The 17,230-nt window shown below is 41.4% G+C and overlaps 1 protein-coding gene across 5 annotated transcripts in view; it reads right to left on the minus strand.

Annotated features, from left to right (window-relative positions):
* Positions 1 to 5,554: 5,554 nt before the first annotated feature.
* The window catches only part of LOC308662536 (tetratricopeptide repeat protein 39A-like), a 45,192-nt gene continuing 33,516 nt past the window's right edge, over positions 5,555 to 17,230 (minus strand). For 2 of the 5 annotated variants that reach the window (XM_081318458.1, XM_081318460.1), the window contains exons 13-18: positions 15,632 to 15,723; positions 15,097 to 15,217; positions 14,062 to 14,173; positions 8,431 to 8,545; positions 8,111 to 8,227; positions 5,555 to 7,199 (exon numbers count right to left, since the gene is read on the minus strand). In XM_081318458.1, coding sequence (XP_081174584.1) covers positions 7,082 to 7,199; positions 8,111 to 8,227; positions 8,431 to 8,545; positions 14,062 to 14,173; positions 15,097 to 15,217; positions 15,632 to 15,723 — 675 coding nt within the window. In that variant the 3' untranslated portion in view covers positions 5,555 to 7,081. Of the gene's footprint in view, positions 7,200 to 8,110; positions 8,228 to 8,430; positions 8,546 to 14,061; positions 14,174 to 15,096; positions 15,218 to 15,631; positions 15,724 to 17,230 lie in introns of those variants that run through there. The other 3 variants (XM_081318459.1, XR_014025224.1, XM_081318461.1) reach the window with 3 other exon arrangements.

Raw genomic sequence — 17,230 nt, forward strand, 5'->3', positions numbered from 1 at the left:
AAGGAGGAATGTCCCTGACATTATTCTTCAGCCTCTTATTAAAGGTAAAAGAATGTAAAGTATTGAATAGTTGTATATAGCAACAAAGATACCAATTGAATGGGCCAAGGAATAAACTTGACATTTCTTCCCATTCCTTGACCAGGTTCACTCTTCTCAATGTGTATAGGTAACAGGGCTTTTTAACCAGTGGTACGGGTACCACCTGTGGTACATTGGCACCCGGCAGGTGGTAAGCGACCATCCTAGAAAAGTGGTAGTGGGGGAGGGTAATGAGCTGAACCGGTGGCAGCACCGCACAAGCCTGAGCGAGAGACGGCTGGAACTGCAAGGCTGTCAGGGCTCAGCGGAAGCACCAGGCTCCAGCTGGAATGTTGCAGCATCTCCAGGGTCTTGTGATTTACATTCAGATGCTTGGCAACCGATTCATATTTATGATGGTCACAGTGTCCCAGGGTCATGTGAAGTGACCAAAACATGCTGCAACCACCCAGTAGAGGGGGGGAATAAAAACCAAACACCCACCCCCACCCCTGCTACCAATCCTCAACAGAAATGCTCACAACAGTGAAAACCTCGGACAGGAGGAAGAACGCCGCCAGGCGGGCAGGCAGGTATCTTGCTCGGCTGTGGCTTGGGAGGCACTTTTTTCAGTGCCATTGTAACTTCGAACAGTCACTAAGCAAACTGTTGTAAGTTGAGGACTACCTGTACTTCATCACTTTTTTCCTTTTTTTTGGTCAAGTTTTTGACACCTTGCTAGGCGACTGGTGGTACTCAGATGTTGCCATATCCTAAAAGTGGTAAAATGGTTGAAAAGGTTGAAAAGTCCTGGTATAGGATTCACACTAAGGATGTACGTAAATAGACATGGATTTGTGCTATGAAGGTCTGCTCTGAATTTTGGCATATTTGTCCTATTCCATTCACAGTTCTGTACCAGCACCTTTCAGCATTTTTCCTGAATTCAGGTTGAGAATCTGGATTGATTGCCGTTATGCTTCCTGCAGCATTCCATAGAGCTGGAATAATTCAACCCACCAAATGATGGATTTGCTGCATTCAAGCAAACAATGATTTTGGCTTAATGCCTCCATCTTTTACAGATGTTCGTTTGTTTTAAATTTGTCCTTAATTGACAATAACTATGAAAGGGAGAACCCACCAAATCCATACAAAAAGAGGGATTTACCCACTAAATACTTTATCCTGGATAGCTGTGCCTCAGCAGAGGACTTTTGAAAACACTGTACACACAACCCCTTCTGCCTTAACTCCCGTATGTACCCTGTAGCTGAAGGAGAGGCTGATGGTTAGTGTGGTACTGTGTAAAAAGCAGATGGTAGGCTGCCTTCACTACAAACTGCTTGGCTGAAAAGGTTTGGTGCACAGTAGCAGGTTCAGAAAGATTTGTACCAGTACCTGTAAATTAATACTCTGGTTCCCTCTAGTGGCAAAGCTAGAGGTGCAGAATTTCATTCAATCTGCACAGTAGGGAACCAAAGAAGGAAACTATTCAAAGTAGGTCAAAGTTCTTGCCATCTAACAATATTTTAAATAAAAGTTTGTTTTTCCTTTTGTGGCTAATTAGGTCCTCAAAATGGCACATACCTTCAGAATTACGTAAGGGCTCTCTTGACAGTCCTTATTTTTTCTGGATTTTGGAAAACGTGTTCAAATCACATATATTCTCCAACCTGCTGTTACTGTGGAAGAACTATTGACACAATGCATATCAACAATTATTTAGAGGAAGTATGTTTGTGGAGGCTAGAACATACAAGGAACGGTTGCTGGAATTGGGTATGTCTAGTTTAATGAAGAGAAGGGTGAGGGGTGACATGATAGCAGTGTTCCAATATCTCAGGGGCTACCACAAAGAAGAGGGAGTCAAGCTATTCTCCAAAGCACCTGGAAGCAGGACAAGAAGCAACGGATGGAAACTAGTCAAGGAGAGAAGCAACCTAGAACTAAGGAGAAACTTCCTGACAGTTAGAACAACTAACCAGTGGAACAACCTGCCTCCAGAAGAGGTGAATGCTCCAACACTGGAAGTTTTTAAGAAGAGACTGGACAGCCATTTGTCTGAAATGGTATAGGGTTTCCTGCCTGAGCAGGGGGTTGGACTAGATGACCTCCAAGGTCCCTTCCAACTTTATTATTATTATAAATAATCCTTTTCTGTTTTAAAGGAAGTATTGAAAATTAAAGGTAATGAATACATAGCATAACTACTAGCTTTCATTAAGCAGAAGCAAAATTTCTTATGGAAATCACTATTTTACAAATGTATTTAAGATTAATCAGTACTGGAACCAGGATTCCCCCCATTACTAAATTATATAATTCACTTATCAAATTTTTTCAAAAATATTTTTGAGCTATGAATTTTCACATGCTTTTTTATTTTACTACTGATGGAAGAAGTATTTTGTGTGCCTCTTTTACATGGTACGTTGTCATTTAGGCAATAGTTTCTTACTATTATGTCATGGGAAGTAATTTACAGTAATTTGTATTCAGCTTGCAGTAAGTTAGGTCTGAATTCCTTGTTCCTCATGACAATTGGATTGAGATGTCTGTGTAAATGCTGACTATGTAAATGGCGCTGCATCATCTTGAATATAAGAATTTACTGGGATTCCCAAGGCTTCATCTTTGGCTAGTGCTATTCAACCTACAGGATGTACTGAAAAAGGCAATGGCTAATACTTTGTAGCAGTGTTTCCCAACCTTACCTACTTTAAGATAACTGTACTTCAACTCCCATATTTCTGGGAGTTGAAGTCCAGACATCTTAAAGACATCAAGGTTGAGAAACACTGCTTTATAGGATGAAATTCCTACTTCAAACTAACCTTGACAGGTTTGTGTGAGAGAGAATGCCAGCAGAATGATATTGGGCAATGACAAGTACACAGCCTTGCATTAGAGTAGGAGAATTCAAATAGAAAGGTACAGGAATAATGGGGGGGGGAATTAGGTATACTACTGTGTCATCAACTGAACCTAATGTGAAACACCATCTAAAGGGCAAATGCAATCTTCAGCTGAATTAATAGAAGCATCCAGATCACAGGACATAATCATTCCATTGCAGTCTCTGCTGGCTAGACCACTTGAGGTATTGTGTCCTGTTTTGAATATCCACTTTAAGATGTTGGTTTAAGGTTAAACAAAAGCTATCAAGATGTTAATGGATCTGGAAACCAAGCACTTCATGCAATGGTTAAGGCATGTTTCAATCGCAAAGGAGAAAAATAAGGATATAATAACCAATCCAAAAGGCTGTTGTGCAAGAGTGGGTTGATGTGAAGACTTCCGGTTTTGTGCAGCAGTGACTGGTTACGGGCTTGCAGATTCTCCGTACCCCTGCTGCTAATTTAACCCTGCCAGGGGACCCTAAATGGGTCTAAGTCACCCCGGAGAGGCGACGAAGAAAGAAGGGTGCTCCAGGGATTCTGAAACAGCAGCAGCCGTTCCATTCAACTTGGGGAAAACATTCTAACTCGACAGGAGAAAGACTGGCCGTATCGACCAGCCCAAGCTACTAGCAACTGAAGTCCAAAAGCACTATCCAGCACAACTTTGAACAGCGTGCTTGAAACTGGGTGAGGAATTCGATCTCTTTTCTATTTTACATTTAGTTTCCTGGAAAAGATCCCCCAAGAAGCAAAATACCTCCAAAAGGGAAGGAGGGGGATTTCTGCCCCACCCTTATACTAACGGAAGGAGCAAATTAATCTTTTTATGGAGGATCGAAATATATGGAAGTGAAATTAATATAAAACCTGAAACTTAAAACTGAATGGGGGCTGTGTTCTGATTGGGTGGGGATATTATATTGATGTTATCATTTTTAGGACTATTGGAAATTATATATATATCACCACCACACAACCATTCAAAAAGCAAATCCAAACCCACAACGATGACACACAACCACAAAACAGAAACCTTACTACAGCTGCAACATTAGCCACTTTAAACCCCTCCAAACCACACAATAAGCAAACTGACACCCACTATAAAAACATGGCACCACCGCAAACACGGAGCCGAACAAAAGCAGCACAACTCACCAGTTCAGGTCTAAGGCTGGCAGCTGAGACCAGCCCATCCACTCAAAACACATCCCCACCCAATCAGAACACAGCCCCCATTCAAAACACACTCCCACCCAATCAGAACACAGCTAAGTCCCCACCCAATCAGAGCACACCTCCACCCCATCAGAACACAGCCAAGCCTCCACCCACAGAACACACCCCCTCTGGCAGTTTAAAAAAGAAGAAAAAACAGCCACTATCACACACTTCTCCCAGAAGAATGAAGCTGAAGTCACCAGCCTGAGGATGACGGATGAGATTTCGTCAAAACGTTGCCCTGATACCTCCAATTCTACGTGGGGAAAAACCCGAATATATATATAGCAGTTGTTTTAACCTCTAGGCCACAAGCTCTATCTCACTTTGTTAGCTGAGAAGCAACGGAGATATGTGTTAAATGCTTGTTAACTATTTAGATTACCTTGCTAGGCCCCAAACATGGGACAAATCTTTATTTCCTGTTTCGGCCTAACCGAAAGCCATCCACAGGCAGTAGTCACAACAGTGACAGCTCATATTTGTGTAAATTTTAGATTGCTAACAAAGAATTAAAGGGAGACTGATATGCATTTCAAACTTATTTGTTTTCATCAGTCAGCCATACCCTTCTGAGATTCGAACCATAAAAGGAACAGAAAATAAGACATCCTACTATTAAATACAGTACATTGTGTTGTTTAAGTGTTCCCTTTATTTTTTTGAGCAATATATATATATATATATATATATATATATATATATATATATATATATATATATATATATATATATATATATATATATATATATATATATATATATATATATATATATATATATATATATATATGAAGGGACGTGGTGGCTCAGTGGGTTAGGAGGCTGAGCTTGTTGATCAGGAGGTCGGCAGTTTGGCGGGTTGAATCCCGAGTGCCGCATAACAGAGTGAGCGCCTGTTACTCGTCCCAGCTTCTGCCAACCTAGTAGTTCAAAATCACATAAAAATGCAAGTAGAAAAATAGGGACCACTACGGTGGGAAGGTAACAGCATTCTGTGCTCCTTTGGCATCTATTCATGCCGGCCACATGACCACAGAGACGTCCTCGGACAAGCGCTGGCTCTTCGGCTTTGAAATGGAGATGAGCACCAGCCCTTAGAGTCGGAAACGACTAGCATGCATGTGCGGGGGAACCTTTACCTTTACCTTTACCTATACCTATACCTATACCTATACCTATACCTATACCTATACCTATACCTATACCTATACATATACATATACATATATATATATATATATATATATATATATATATATATATATATATATATATATATATATATATATATATATATAGTTTGCAAAAGAGGAAAGAAGAAATCAACTAAAACTATTATGTGGATTATGGATTGTAGAAATCAATTGTTAGTGATTGTTTTACAAATATAACCCAGACAAACACACTGTTCGTCAATTAAGTGATTTATGTTTTTAAAAAATCAATAAAATATATTACAAAAAAAGAGTGGATTGATGTGTTCTTTGATAAAGGTGAGAGCAAGACAAGAGCCAGTAAATTATAAAGAAAAAAAATGAGGCTGGATATTAGGAGTAATTTCATTATGCCCATAGCTATTAAGCAATGCTTAATTCTTCCTTGCTGGAAGCTTTCAAATGAGGATTGGATTGTCACTTGTCAAAGCAGTTTAATGGATTCCAGCACTAGATCCAATCCCTGGACTGGATGATCTTTGAATAAATCTTGACTTCCGGCAACAGGTCCATGCAGTTTCCTTGGCAATGTTACAGAAGATTGCATGTTCAAATGTCATCACTACACAATAAAAGAAGAGATACCAAAAATGTCCCCTTTATGCCTTTCCATCGTTTTAATGCTAATTACACCAAATGTAATTTTAAAATAAGGAATGCAAACAAGTACAACAAAAACCACATTGGCTTATTGGCTTATATCTAATAGCTAATAAGCAGTCCTGAGTAACAGTATGGCTAGAAGTGTCCTGGATGGATGAGACAACCAACAGAGGCATTGAAACAGCTTTTTAAAAAGAAAATAAAACCATATTTCAATAGCCCAGTGAATCTGTGGAACCAATCTTACTCGTTAATACAGTAATCAGATTGAAAACTGATAAGATCCTTCAGCTCTTTTTGCCAAATTGATCAGCAAAGTATATACTGGGGCAACTATTGACATAAACAGAATTCTGGAAGTAGTCATAAGCTTTTGAAAATGTAAGTCCGGTTACTATTCATTCTGCAATATAATTCCTTACTTAAGGGATTGTTTGCACCCATCCCAAATGCTGTAAACATTTTAAATCACTTTCCAACATTTAGAAATGTTCTTAAATAGAGATTGAGCTGATAAGTTTTGTAAAAGAAATCTGTTCTTTTGAAAAAGAGAAGGCCACTGCAGAGAGTTGAGGTTCTATTATGTTTTCAGCCAAAAGTCTTTGCTGAATTAATTGCATTATTAAGCTCACTCCCAATGTGACAGGAAGAAACATCTGATGTGCCATTCTGGTTAAGGAGCACAAACTGAGTAAGAAAGTGGGTGAGGATTTCCCAAGAAACATGAAATTAAAAAAGAAATATTAGGAGGCTGTAAAGTCCATGTTATTTCAAAATTATGAGGTTGAAAAAGAACAGAAAAAAGGAGCCCTCATGACCCTGACAGAATATATCATGGAATAATGAAGATAGGCTGCTCCTGCCACCTTCACTAATTAGCAAGCAGCATTTTCATAGCTGCATCCTGGCTTTGGAAGCTGAAATCCAGTTAGGTAAGACCCACCCATGCTCATCATAATACATTAAACACTAGGCCAGAAGCCCAGTGGTACAATTACAACACACTCCTTCAAATAGGCCCACCCCAGGAGGAAAACAGCATCCCAAGCCCTTGTACTTTGGCCGTTCTTTCTTTGGTCCAAGCACTCCTAACAACAGTTTTTGAGGAAACCTGGTTTAGGAAGGACTGGTTCCATCTGCATCATTTTCTTCCTGGCTGGCCTTAAGTTTGGACAATACAGCGTGGATCCGGAACAGTGTTCGTGACTCCATTGAATAATTTTTGTAGTCGTTCCTGGTGGGAAAAACACTCAACAATTGTTACATCCCTTATATCAAACCTGTATGTATTCTGCACACCAAAAATGTATTTCAGGAATCCAGGCATTATCTCACAGGATAATATTTGATATTTTGTAAATATGACTAAAGTAGATGTCAAAAGGACAGCTAAGCTTTCTACCAGGTCAGATAGGGTAGGCACACTCCTAGTTCCTTCCCCAAATATTGACATCTGCTGGGAGCTAGGAATTGTGCCTTTTCCCTGGCAGCCCCTGCCCTATGGAACACCTTGCCTTTTGAAGTTTAGCAGGCCTCCGCTCTTTTAGCCTTCTGTAAGGCTTTGAAGACCTGGCTTTTTCCCCTAGCATTGGGAGATTACATGATGGCACATTAGCATAGATGGCTGCCAGGTTTTTGTTATTTCTAATATTTTATGTTTTAATTGGTTGAGGTTTATAGTTTTTAAAATGATTTTATTTATTTTCTTTTTGATTGGGGGCTACCCAGATATGATAAAAATGCAGCTATATAAATGTGTAAATAAATAAATGTCTGTTGTTGTTAGCTGCGAAGTCATGTCCGACCCATCGCGACCCTATGGACAACGTTCCTCCAGGCCTTCCTGTCCTCTACCAAAATAAATGTCTAGATCAGATGAATGTGATCCAATAAAAGCCTATGAAATACATCTTTGCTTATTCAATTACTAGATAAGTGGTTTGACTCAGAGTAACTAAGCTGTGAACCTGCTAGACCTACTTAGATTTACAAAGAACTTGGGGAACAGAGGAAAAGATAATTCATGGCTGGCAAGCACCTTTTGGCCCTTCTCTCCATGAGATTATAAAACTGTCTTAAATGCTGTTAAGCTGTGAAGTAGCGCTATCTTCTAGGGCAAAATATTATGAGATATGCTGAACTTACTTGGCTCTGCGAAGCAACTGTACAGCCTCTTCATTTTGGCCTTGTGCCACATACAGCAGACTCAGTTCCAATAGTGCATTGGGTACCAGGTAATGATCATACCTGATCTTCTTCTTACTGTAAGCAAATAGACAGTCATGCATCCTGTTTTGCTGGAAGCTTTTCAGGGTTTGTTGTGGTGCAGCTTTTCCTGATCTAAGACCTCCAGATATGTTGGAATTAAGTTTCCAGAACAGTCAACAATGCCTCACACTCCCCCCACTCCCCAATTTTTCCCCAAATTTTTCAATTTTTTTTAATCAAAGAGACCTGCATCATACCTGCTATAGACAGCATTGAAGCACGCCTCAGCCTTAGCCAGACTGTGCAAATGCTTGAAGACTAGGCCTTTGAGAAGTAACACGAGACACTGGTCATCTACCTGGTACTCACTGGCTGAGGAAATTGTGGAAAGAGAAATGGAAAGAGCAGAAGAAAAGTTAACCAGGCTAAGCAGTTACTGCATATTCTACTTTGCAAAAAAGTTAAATGGCAATATTTCCATTCACATTATTTGTGTAGCAGGTAGGTTACTTGCTCTGCTTGTATGGGTAAAAATGGAGCCCATACCTCTCCCTGCACAGTTATAACAGCTTGTTTGTTTGTGATGGCAAAGAGCTACACTACAAAAACAGATTCCCCTTCCAAAATGTACAAGGAGATGTTTATTATTTTTAAAGATCAGATGAATATCCCACCTTTCCCCCAGGACTTTAAATTCATATATAAAACAGAATTATAGAGCTGGATAGTCCATAAACATTATCTAGTTGATTCTTCTGTACAACGCAGGAAAAATGCACTGCCCTCCAATTTTTCCCTACAACAGTCCGATGGAGCAGGCTGGACTGAGAGACTGACCTAAAGTCACCCAAGCCAATTCAACCTTATTTTCAGGGACAAAGTATCTGCTAAACTACGTCTTACCAAAAACATCATCGTTTGGTGTTAGGGTAAACAAGAATGCCAAGCAAAGAGGGTGGGATTCTAGATGGCAAGGATTCACAAAAGTATTCCCAAAGCCTTCCCAAAATATGCCCAATATTATGCATGATTTCCTTTTTGAGTTGATAGACGTATTTAAAATGTTAAAATCATGTTTGACGCTCATGCAAAATGGATGCTGGGGAGAGGAGCTTGCCTATTCTTAAAAAAAAAGCCACCAAGAGTGACAAAACTAATTAAAACATTTTTCATAATATTTTATTAATTTTCTAATTTTACATTTAAGTATTTAAAAACCAACGTAGTGGCTAGGTTAATCAATAGTTCAATAACAAAATCTTTAGTACAAATCTCAAGTTACAACCTCAAATATTTCCTCTTTTTCCCTTAACATTTACTGTCTCATATTTAAGCTAATACAGTTCTTATTATATCAACTCAGTAAAAACATCATTACATTTATCAATAAATTTTAGCTTATATGTATCTTAATTATTTTTTACATTCAATCTTCATAAACAATCCATATCCTGGTATTAATTTTTTCCCAATTTTTAGCTTCCCATCAATATTCCAATTTAACCTTTAATATTTATAATTGTCAGGCTTTAGGTAACCAAGATTTCCCTTATCTCAGTTCATAACAGAATCTAATATCCAAAATACACATTTTATCTATTTGAATATAATCTTGTTCTATTTCCTAAAAATTATCTATTTCCCACCATATTAAATCATCTACTTAATAATATGATATCCCCTTTAATAAATTAAAACCATTATATATATTACCTGGGTTAATCAATAAATCAAATATATTCAAAATAATTCTTTTTTTTCCTTTTAGGTCTAATTTTTAAATATTAAACTGATAAAATCCTTATTTTCAACTAATTTCCAAATATTTTAAATCTAATGACCAGAATTCCCCTTATTTCAACTTCTCCCCTTAACCCTCTAATTAATAATATGAAATCCCCTCTAATAAATCAAAACCCCAATTTTCTTCAGTCTTATTCTGGCTTTCTTCCTTTGCCAACTAGGCTTCCATATCAGTGTTTTTAGATCATAAAATAGATCTCCCAATATTATTATATATGTTATTTCAAATAAAGACCATTTAATTGCCATTTTTTGAAGAACTGGCCCATTTGTATTCATTAAGTTGTCTCCCTATTATTCCAATTCCCTATGATTGCCCTGATATCTTTATCTTCCATTCAATCTGTTCTTCTTTCTCAAATTTCTTCTGATTTATATAGAAAGTCTTTTCCATTTTCAGTGTTGCCACTCCCTTTTCTGGAATTTTCCATTAACTGTATTTTTTGGTCATTTGAGTCCTCTGTCTTAATATTTGATTGTTCCACTTCTTCTGTTATCTTCTGCATTGTTAGTTCTTTGGTTGTAGTCAAAGTTTGGGTTTGTGTATCTAAGCTGGCATCTTGATCTTTTATGTTAGGTTATTTAGCACAAGGTGTTATTTAGCACAAGGTGAAAGAATGGTTTCATGTATTGCTTTCAACATTGAAAGGATCTTTTCCTGGTCTTCATCCATCTCTTTCACGTTGAGGAATATTTGAGGAATATTGGTTACTATATGAGATGATGAAATATCTAGGACTATAAAATAGTCTTTACAGTAGAAATCATTTGTCAAGCAATATTTTATAGTCCTAGATATTTCATCATCTCATATAGTAACCAAATGGGGAAATTAAGTGCCGCCACATGTTTGTTGGACCCGTGTCCCTCCTGGCTGGTCTATGCATCTCGGGAGGTTACACAAGGCTGGCTTTTAGCAGTTATCAATGCCTCACTGAGTGAAGGGTACTTCCCTGCCGCCTTGAAAGAGGCGGTGGTAAGGCCCCTCCTTAAGAAACCTGCATTGGATCCAGCTATTTTAAACAACTTCCGTCCTGTCTCCAACTTTCGCTTTCTTGCGAAGGTCGTTGAGAGCACGGTGGCACGGCAGCTCCCTTTGGTCCTGGAGGAAGCTGAGTATCTGGATCCGTACCAATCGGGTTTCAGACCCGGGTACAGCATGGAGACGGCATTGGTCACGCTGGTGAATGATCTCTGGCGGGCCCGAGATAGAGGTTATTCCTCTGTCCTGGTCCTATTAGATCTCTCAGCGGCTTTTGATACCATCGACCACGGTATCTTACTGCGTCGTCTTGAGGTTTTGGGAGTGGGAGGCACCGTTCTGCGGTGGTTCTCCTCCTACCTCTCGGGACGTTCGCAGACGGAGTTAGCAGGGGGGCAGAGGTCAAGCCCTAGGCCCCTTAGTTGTGGAATGCCTCAGGGGTCGGTGCTTTCGCCCCTCCTGTTCAACATCTATATGAAGCCGCTGGGAGAGATCAACCGTGGCTTCGGGGTGAAGTATCATCAATATGCTGATGATACCCAGCTTTTCATCTCCACCCCGAACCAACCCAGTGATGCCCTCGATGTGATGTCCCGTTGCCTGGAAGCGGTACAGATTTGGATGGGAAAGAACAGGCTTCGGCTCAACCCGGCCAAGACTGAGTGGCTTTACGTACCCTCATCTCGTTTAGTCTAAGAGGTTCCATCTTTGATTATAGGAGGAGAGATGTTACCTCCCGTTGATAGAGCACGCAATCTGGGCGTCCTCCTAGATTCACGACTCAGTTTTGAAGATCATATTGGAGTCGTAGCTAGGGGGGCATTTGCCCAGATTCGCCTAGTATACCAATTGCGCCCCTTTCTGGACCGAAATGCCCTACGTACAGTCACCCACGCACTCATTACCTCCCGTATAGACTACTGCAATGCTCTCTACATGGGGCTGCCCTTGAAAACCACCTGGAGGCTTCAGCTGGTGCAGAATGCGGCTGCACGGGTAGTGATGGGATCTCCCCGATACTCCTCTGGTCCATGAGCTGCATTGGTTACCGGTTGCCCTCCGGGTGAGATTTAAGGTGCTGGTACTTACCTTTAAAGCCCTACATGGCTTAGGCCCGGGATACCGGGAACGAATTCCCATCGCCCAGTACGCTCACACAGGGAAGGCCTCCTCAGGGTACCGTCAGCTAGACAATGTCGGCTGGCGAACCCCAGGGGAAGGGCCTTCTCTGTGGGAGCGCCAGTCCTATGGAATCAGCTCCCCCCTGAGCTTCGGATGGCCCAAGATCTCCAGTCCTTTCGCCGCGGCCTCAAAACACTCCTTTTCCACCTGGCTGACCTGGACTGACAGGCATTTTAATTATGTTTACAATTTTTAATTTATTTTAATTTTTAATTTTAATTTATTGCACAGATGACTTTAATTTTAATTTTATCTTAATCTCTGTACTTATTATATGTTATTGTTGTTAGCCGCCCTGAGTCCTTCGGGAGATAGGGCGGGATATAAGTCCCATTAATAAATAAATAAATAAATAAATAAATAAATAAATAAATAAATATTCCTCAAATAAAGAGATAGAAAGGCAATTCCCCGCATAAAACTCTGAAAGTCAGTAAAGGTTTATATTCACAGTTAAAAGTAGTCCAGTTATGCTGCCCAACTGTTCTCTTACAGCTGAGTTTTTCACAGGTGGTGCCAAGATCAGAAGAATCTTATCTAAGGTCTGGGCTTCGACCCAAGTCTCTTTTAGGAAATAACAAGTTGTAATACCAGACTTCACCACAACATGTCACCGATGCCGTTTAAGGTTTTTTAAGTCCAAAATTAGGTTTTTTAAGTCCAACCTTACCCTGCATGGTGGTGGGAGGGTGGGGCGTGTGGCATTCCCATGCCAGGCCAGCCCCTGCAGGGTGTTGAGGTGGGGATAGCAGGCTGACCAAAGCAGCAGGTGGAGCGCCGGAGGCTCGGGGAGGGAGGGCGCTGAAGTGGGCAGTTGGGCCATTGGCAAGAGCAATGCATCTGAGCAGAAAGCAGCCTCGGAACAAGTGAGGCAGGTAAAGAAAAAAATCCTCTCCCCCCAGAAACTGTCTTTCTTTTCTTACCTGACTCCCGTCCCCGTGCTGTTTCTCCTTCGCGATCCGCCACCACTGCCACGTGCAAGGAAACACAGGAAGGGTTTTTTTGGGGGGGGAAGGTCAATCGAGCAATTCTAACTTCTCATGAAAGATTGCAAAGTTGGAATTGATTGACTGACCTTTTTTCCCAAAAAACCTTCCTTTGTTTCATTGCACATGGCAGCAGCAGTGGATCGCAAAGGAGAAGTGGCGGTGGGAGAAGGGCACTCTGCGAGAGTTGGGTTGTGGCGGTGGGAGAACAGCGCTCTGCAAGGGTTGGGTTGGAGTGGCATTGGGCACAATATGTGAAGTGGCAAACATCCACATCATGCCGAAACCAGCTGTTTGCCACCTCCTGCCCAGTGCTGCTGCCATGAGGCCGCAAAACAAGCTGGGCAGAGGTAAGAAACCGATATACCAGTTCCTTACCTCCACCCAGATTATTCCGCAGCCTCATGGCAGCTGCATTGGATGCAACCCGCGAAGCGGCAAACAGCCACATCGCACCAAAACCGAGGGTCCGGCAGGCTGTGGCTGCTGATGGACACAGTTGGCCCCCATGCATTTGCTGTGTGTGGGGGCCAATGGTGTCAGGCAGCAGCTGCCCCAGCCCCTGCCTCACCTTGCCTTGTCCCGTGGCAATGGCATCCTTACCCTGACCCCTGCCTTGCCTCGCCTCACCCCGCAGGACGAGCTTCCTGCCCACTGTCCCACCCACCAGAGACTCCCTGGATCTCCCCCAAACCTGCCTGGCACCCACGGGCGTCCCTTCCCATGAGCAACATCGAGGTGGCCATGTCCATGCTGGTCACGCTCACCCAGTTTGCCGTGACCACCGCAGCCATGCTCACCCAATGGGCCATGCCCACCCAATTAGCCACACCCACCCGGCACCCAACGATACATAAGTGAGTTTTGGGTTGTAGTTTGGGCACTCAGTCTCTAAAAGGTTCGCCATCACTATGTGTAGGAAGAAAGCATGCTACCTGGTGCTTCTTGTAGCTTCTTCTCAGCCTGTATCAGAGTGTCTAAAGTTCCTTCCAACAACTCTTGCTGCTTGCCTAGCACTGTAAATCCATTCCACATGTACATCATTTCCTGAAAAAAAGATAAAACCAATACAGAAAGTGAAAGAAGTGAAAAGAAAGGACTAGGTGAAAAGAAGGACTAGGGGGTAACATGATAGCATTGTTCCAATATTTGAGGGGCTGCCACAAAGAAGAAGGGGGTCCACCTGTTTTCCAAAGCAACAGAAGACAAGACAAGAAACAATGGGTGGAAACTAATCAAGGAGAGAAGCAACCTAGTACTAAGAGACTGGGAAGCCACCTGTCTGGAATGGTATAGGACAGTGATGGCGAACCTTTTAGAGACCAAGTGCCCAAACTGCAATCCAAAACCCACTTACGTATCATTGGGTGCCGGGTGGGCGTGGCTCTTTGGGTGGGTGTGGCCAATTTTGTGGGCATGGCCCATTGGGTGGGCATGGCTGCAGTGGTAATGGCAGACCGGGTGGAGCTATAAAGTTCAAGCAATCAATTCCAACTTTGCGAGAACTTTTTTTTTCCCCGCGAGAAGTTGAAATTGATTTTTTTTAAAAAAATCCCATTTATATTTATTTATTTATTTATTTATTTATTTTAATTCCATTTATATCCCGCCCTTCTCCGAAGACTCAGGGCGGCTTACAATCTAAGCACAAATCAATGTGCTTAGCAATATTGATTGATTGAACCTTTTTTTTGTACACGTCAATGGAGGCCTAAAGCAAAAAGGTTTTATAAAACCCAGCTGAAGGCCTAGGACTGGGGCAATGGCAGGTGTGCCCACAGAGAGGGCTCTGAGTGCCACCTGTGGCACCCATGCCATAGTTTCGCCACCACGGGTATAGGATCTCCTGCTTGAGCAGGGGGTTGGATTAGAAGACCTCCAAGGTCTTTTCAACGGTAACTATGAAGAAACCCTCTCCTCCTTTGAGACTGTGTGCTGCGAAATAGTAGAGATCCACTTTCTATCCTTACCAGGGCTGGCACAGGTAAGGGAACCAGGTCACTTGATTTGTAGCGCCTTGCTTTGCGAATGGCAAATTTCTCTGTGGGTGGTGATTTCCCAGCAATTCTTTGTTTGAAGGAGGAAACCTGCCTGTAGGATAAAAGCACTGAAATTACTGAAGTTTCACAAAGACAGGTATGTGGAAATTAAAAATCCTAAGGAAGTTTAGAAAGAGTTTAATCCAGTTCTGCACATCAGACATTAAATCACAGTTTTCAGTCCTTTACATGTAGTTCTTTAAGTAAGACATTGATTATGCTTTTGCCTTTTAACAACATTAGTTCACAAAGAATTCATTCATTTCTGTAGCAAAACCATTGTAAATTTGCAGATTCCTAACCTTGGGAACTTGTAATCAGTTTTACCATTGAAACAAGAGAAAACACTTTAGATCTTGTTGGGGAATTTTGAGATTTGGTCCATACATCTTAGAGTTCCTGAGGCTGAGAAACAATGTTTCAGAACATTCATCCTAAATTGCCCCCAACTTTCCAAAACTCTTACCTAAAAAGTTCAACCTCTACTTCACCAAAAGGCCGTGGCTCATTAGCAGGCAGCATGCTAAGGAAGGCAGCTTTCATGTACACATACATTGCCTGCAACAAAGCAAAACATTACAGGATTCTGACAGGGGCTAACATATTTATGTACTTATTTAAAACATTTTATATAGCTGCTCACCTTATGCCAAACTCTGGATTGCTCCCAAGAATTAAAACAATTCTTAGCTTTCAAATTTATCCAAATTGTAGTATTTTTTCCTCTGTATGAGTTTAATTTGCTGCTTCCATCTATGGAAGGGGGAGTGTAGTCTCTTCCCTTCTCACTTTGGGAGGCTTTTTGGTCTTGGGGATCTTTTCCAGGAAATTAGGTATAAAATAGGAGAGAGAAGATCAAACTTCTCACCCAGTTTCAACCATGCTATTCACTGTTGTACTGGTTAGTGCCTTTGGACTTCGGCTGCAAGTAGCTTGGGCTGGTCAGTGAAGTGTGGCCAGCCTTTCTCCTGTCAGGTTAGAAGGCTTTCTCTGAATCGAACGGAATGACCACCATCGTTCCAAAATTGCAGGGGCACCCTTCTTTTCTTCGCTGCCTCTGCGGGGTGACTTAGACCCATTTAGGGTCCCCTGGCAGGGCAAAATTAGCCGCGGGGGTGCGGAGATCCGCAATCCCATAACCGGGTGCTACCACACAAAACCAGAAGTCCATTTTCATTTTGTCTTCGTTGCCACATATTTAGTTAGAAGAAGGGGGGTGTAGTTTTCAGTTAGCCAAAACATTTCACATGTATGGGAATCAAGGTCGGAATATGAGACGGAATATGACATCCTACCCCCCATAGAACTACTGATTGTGCTATTGAGATCCTACCCGGCGCAAAATTGCCAAAGCTGATGTATGCAATGACCTCTCTCAAGGTAAATGAACTCCAAGAGCACATAGATAAAAAATTGGTGAGGGGCTTCATTGAACCCTCAAAATCCCAAGTGGCCACCCTGTATTGTTTAAGGAGCAAAAAGATGGATCCCTTAGAGTCTGCGTTGATTTTAAAGGTCTGAACGTGGTCAGCATAGAAAATATGTACCCTCTCCCTTTAATGAAGGACATGTTAGCCCAACTGGAGAAAGGGCGAGTATTTACCAAACTAGACCTAAGAGAGGCATATTATCATGTGAAAATAAGAAAAGGGGATAAATGGAAAACTGCCTTTTACGGCCCCCTGGGAAGTTATCAGTTTAAAGTCATGCCTTTTGGATTACAAGGAGCTCCTCCTGTATTCATGCAACTGATCAACCAGGCGCTGCACGATCATTTGTATAAAGGAGTTTTGGTTTATCATGATGACATCTTAATCTATACAGAGACTATGGCAGAACGTACAATTTTAGTACGAGAAGTGCTCAAAAAAACTGCTGAACACAAAACTCTATACAAAACTCTCAAAATGCTAATTCCATCAGGCATTTGGATTATCTCGGTTACAGAATCTCCAGTTTAGGAATAGAGATGGACCCAGCTAAAGTAAAAACTGTAATTGAATGGCAGCCCCCACGAACTCAAAAACAACTTCAGAACTTTTCAGGATTTGCTAATTTCTACCAC

The sequence above is a fragment of the Vipera berus genome (genome assembly GCF_964194415.1).
Source record: "Vipera berus genome assembly, chromosome: 2".
Lineage (NCBI taxonomy): Eukaryota > Metazoa > Chordata > Lepidosauria > Squamata > Viperidae > Vipera > Vipera berus.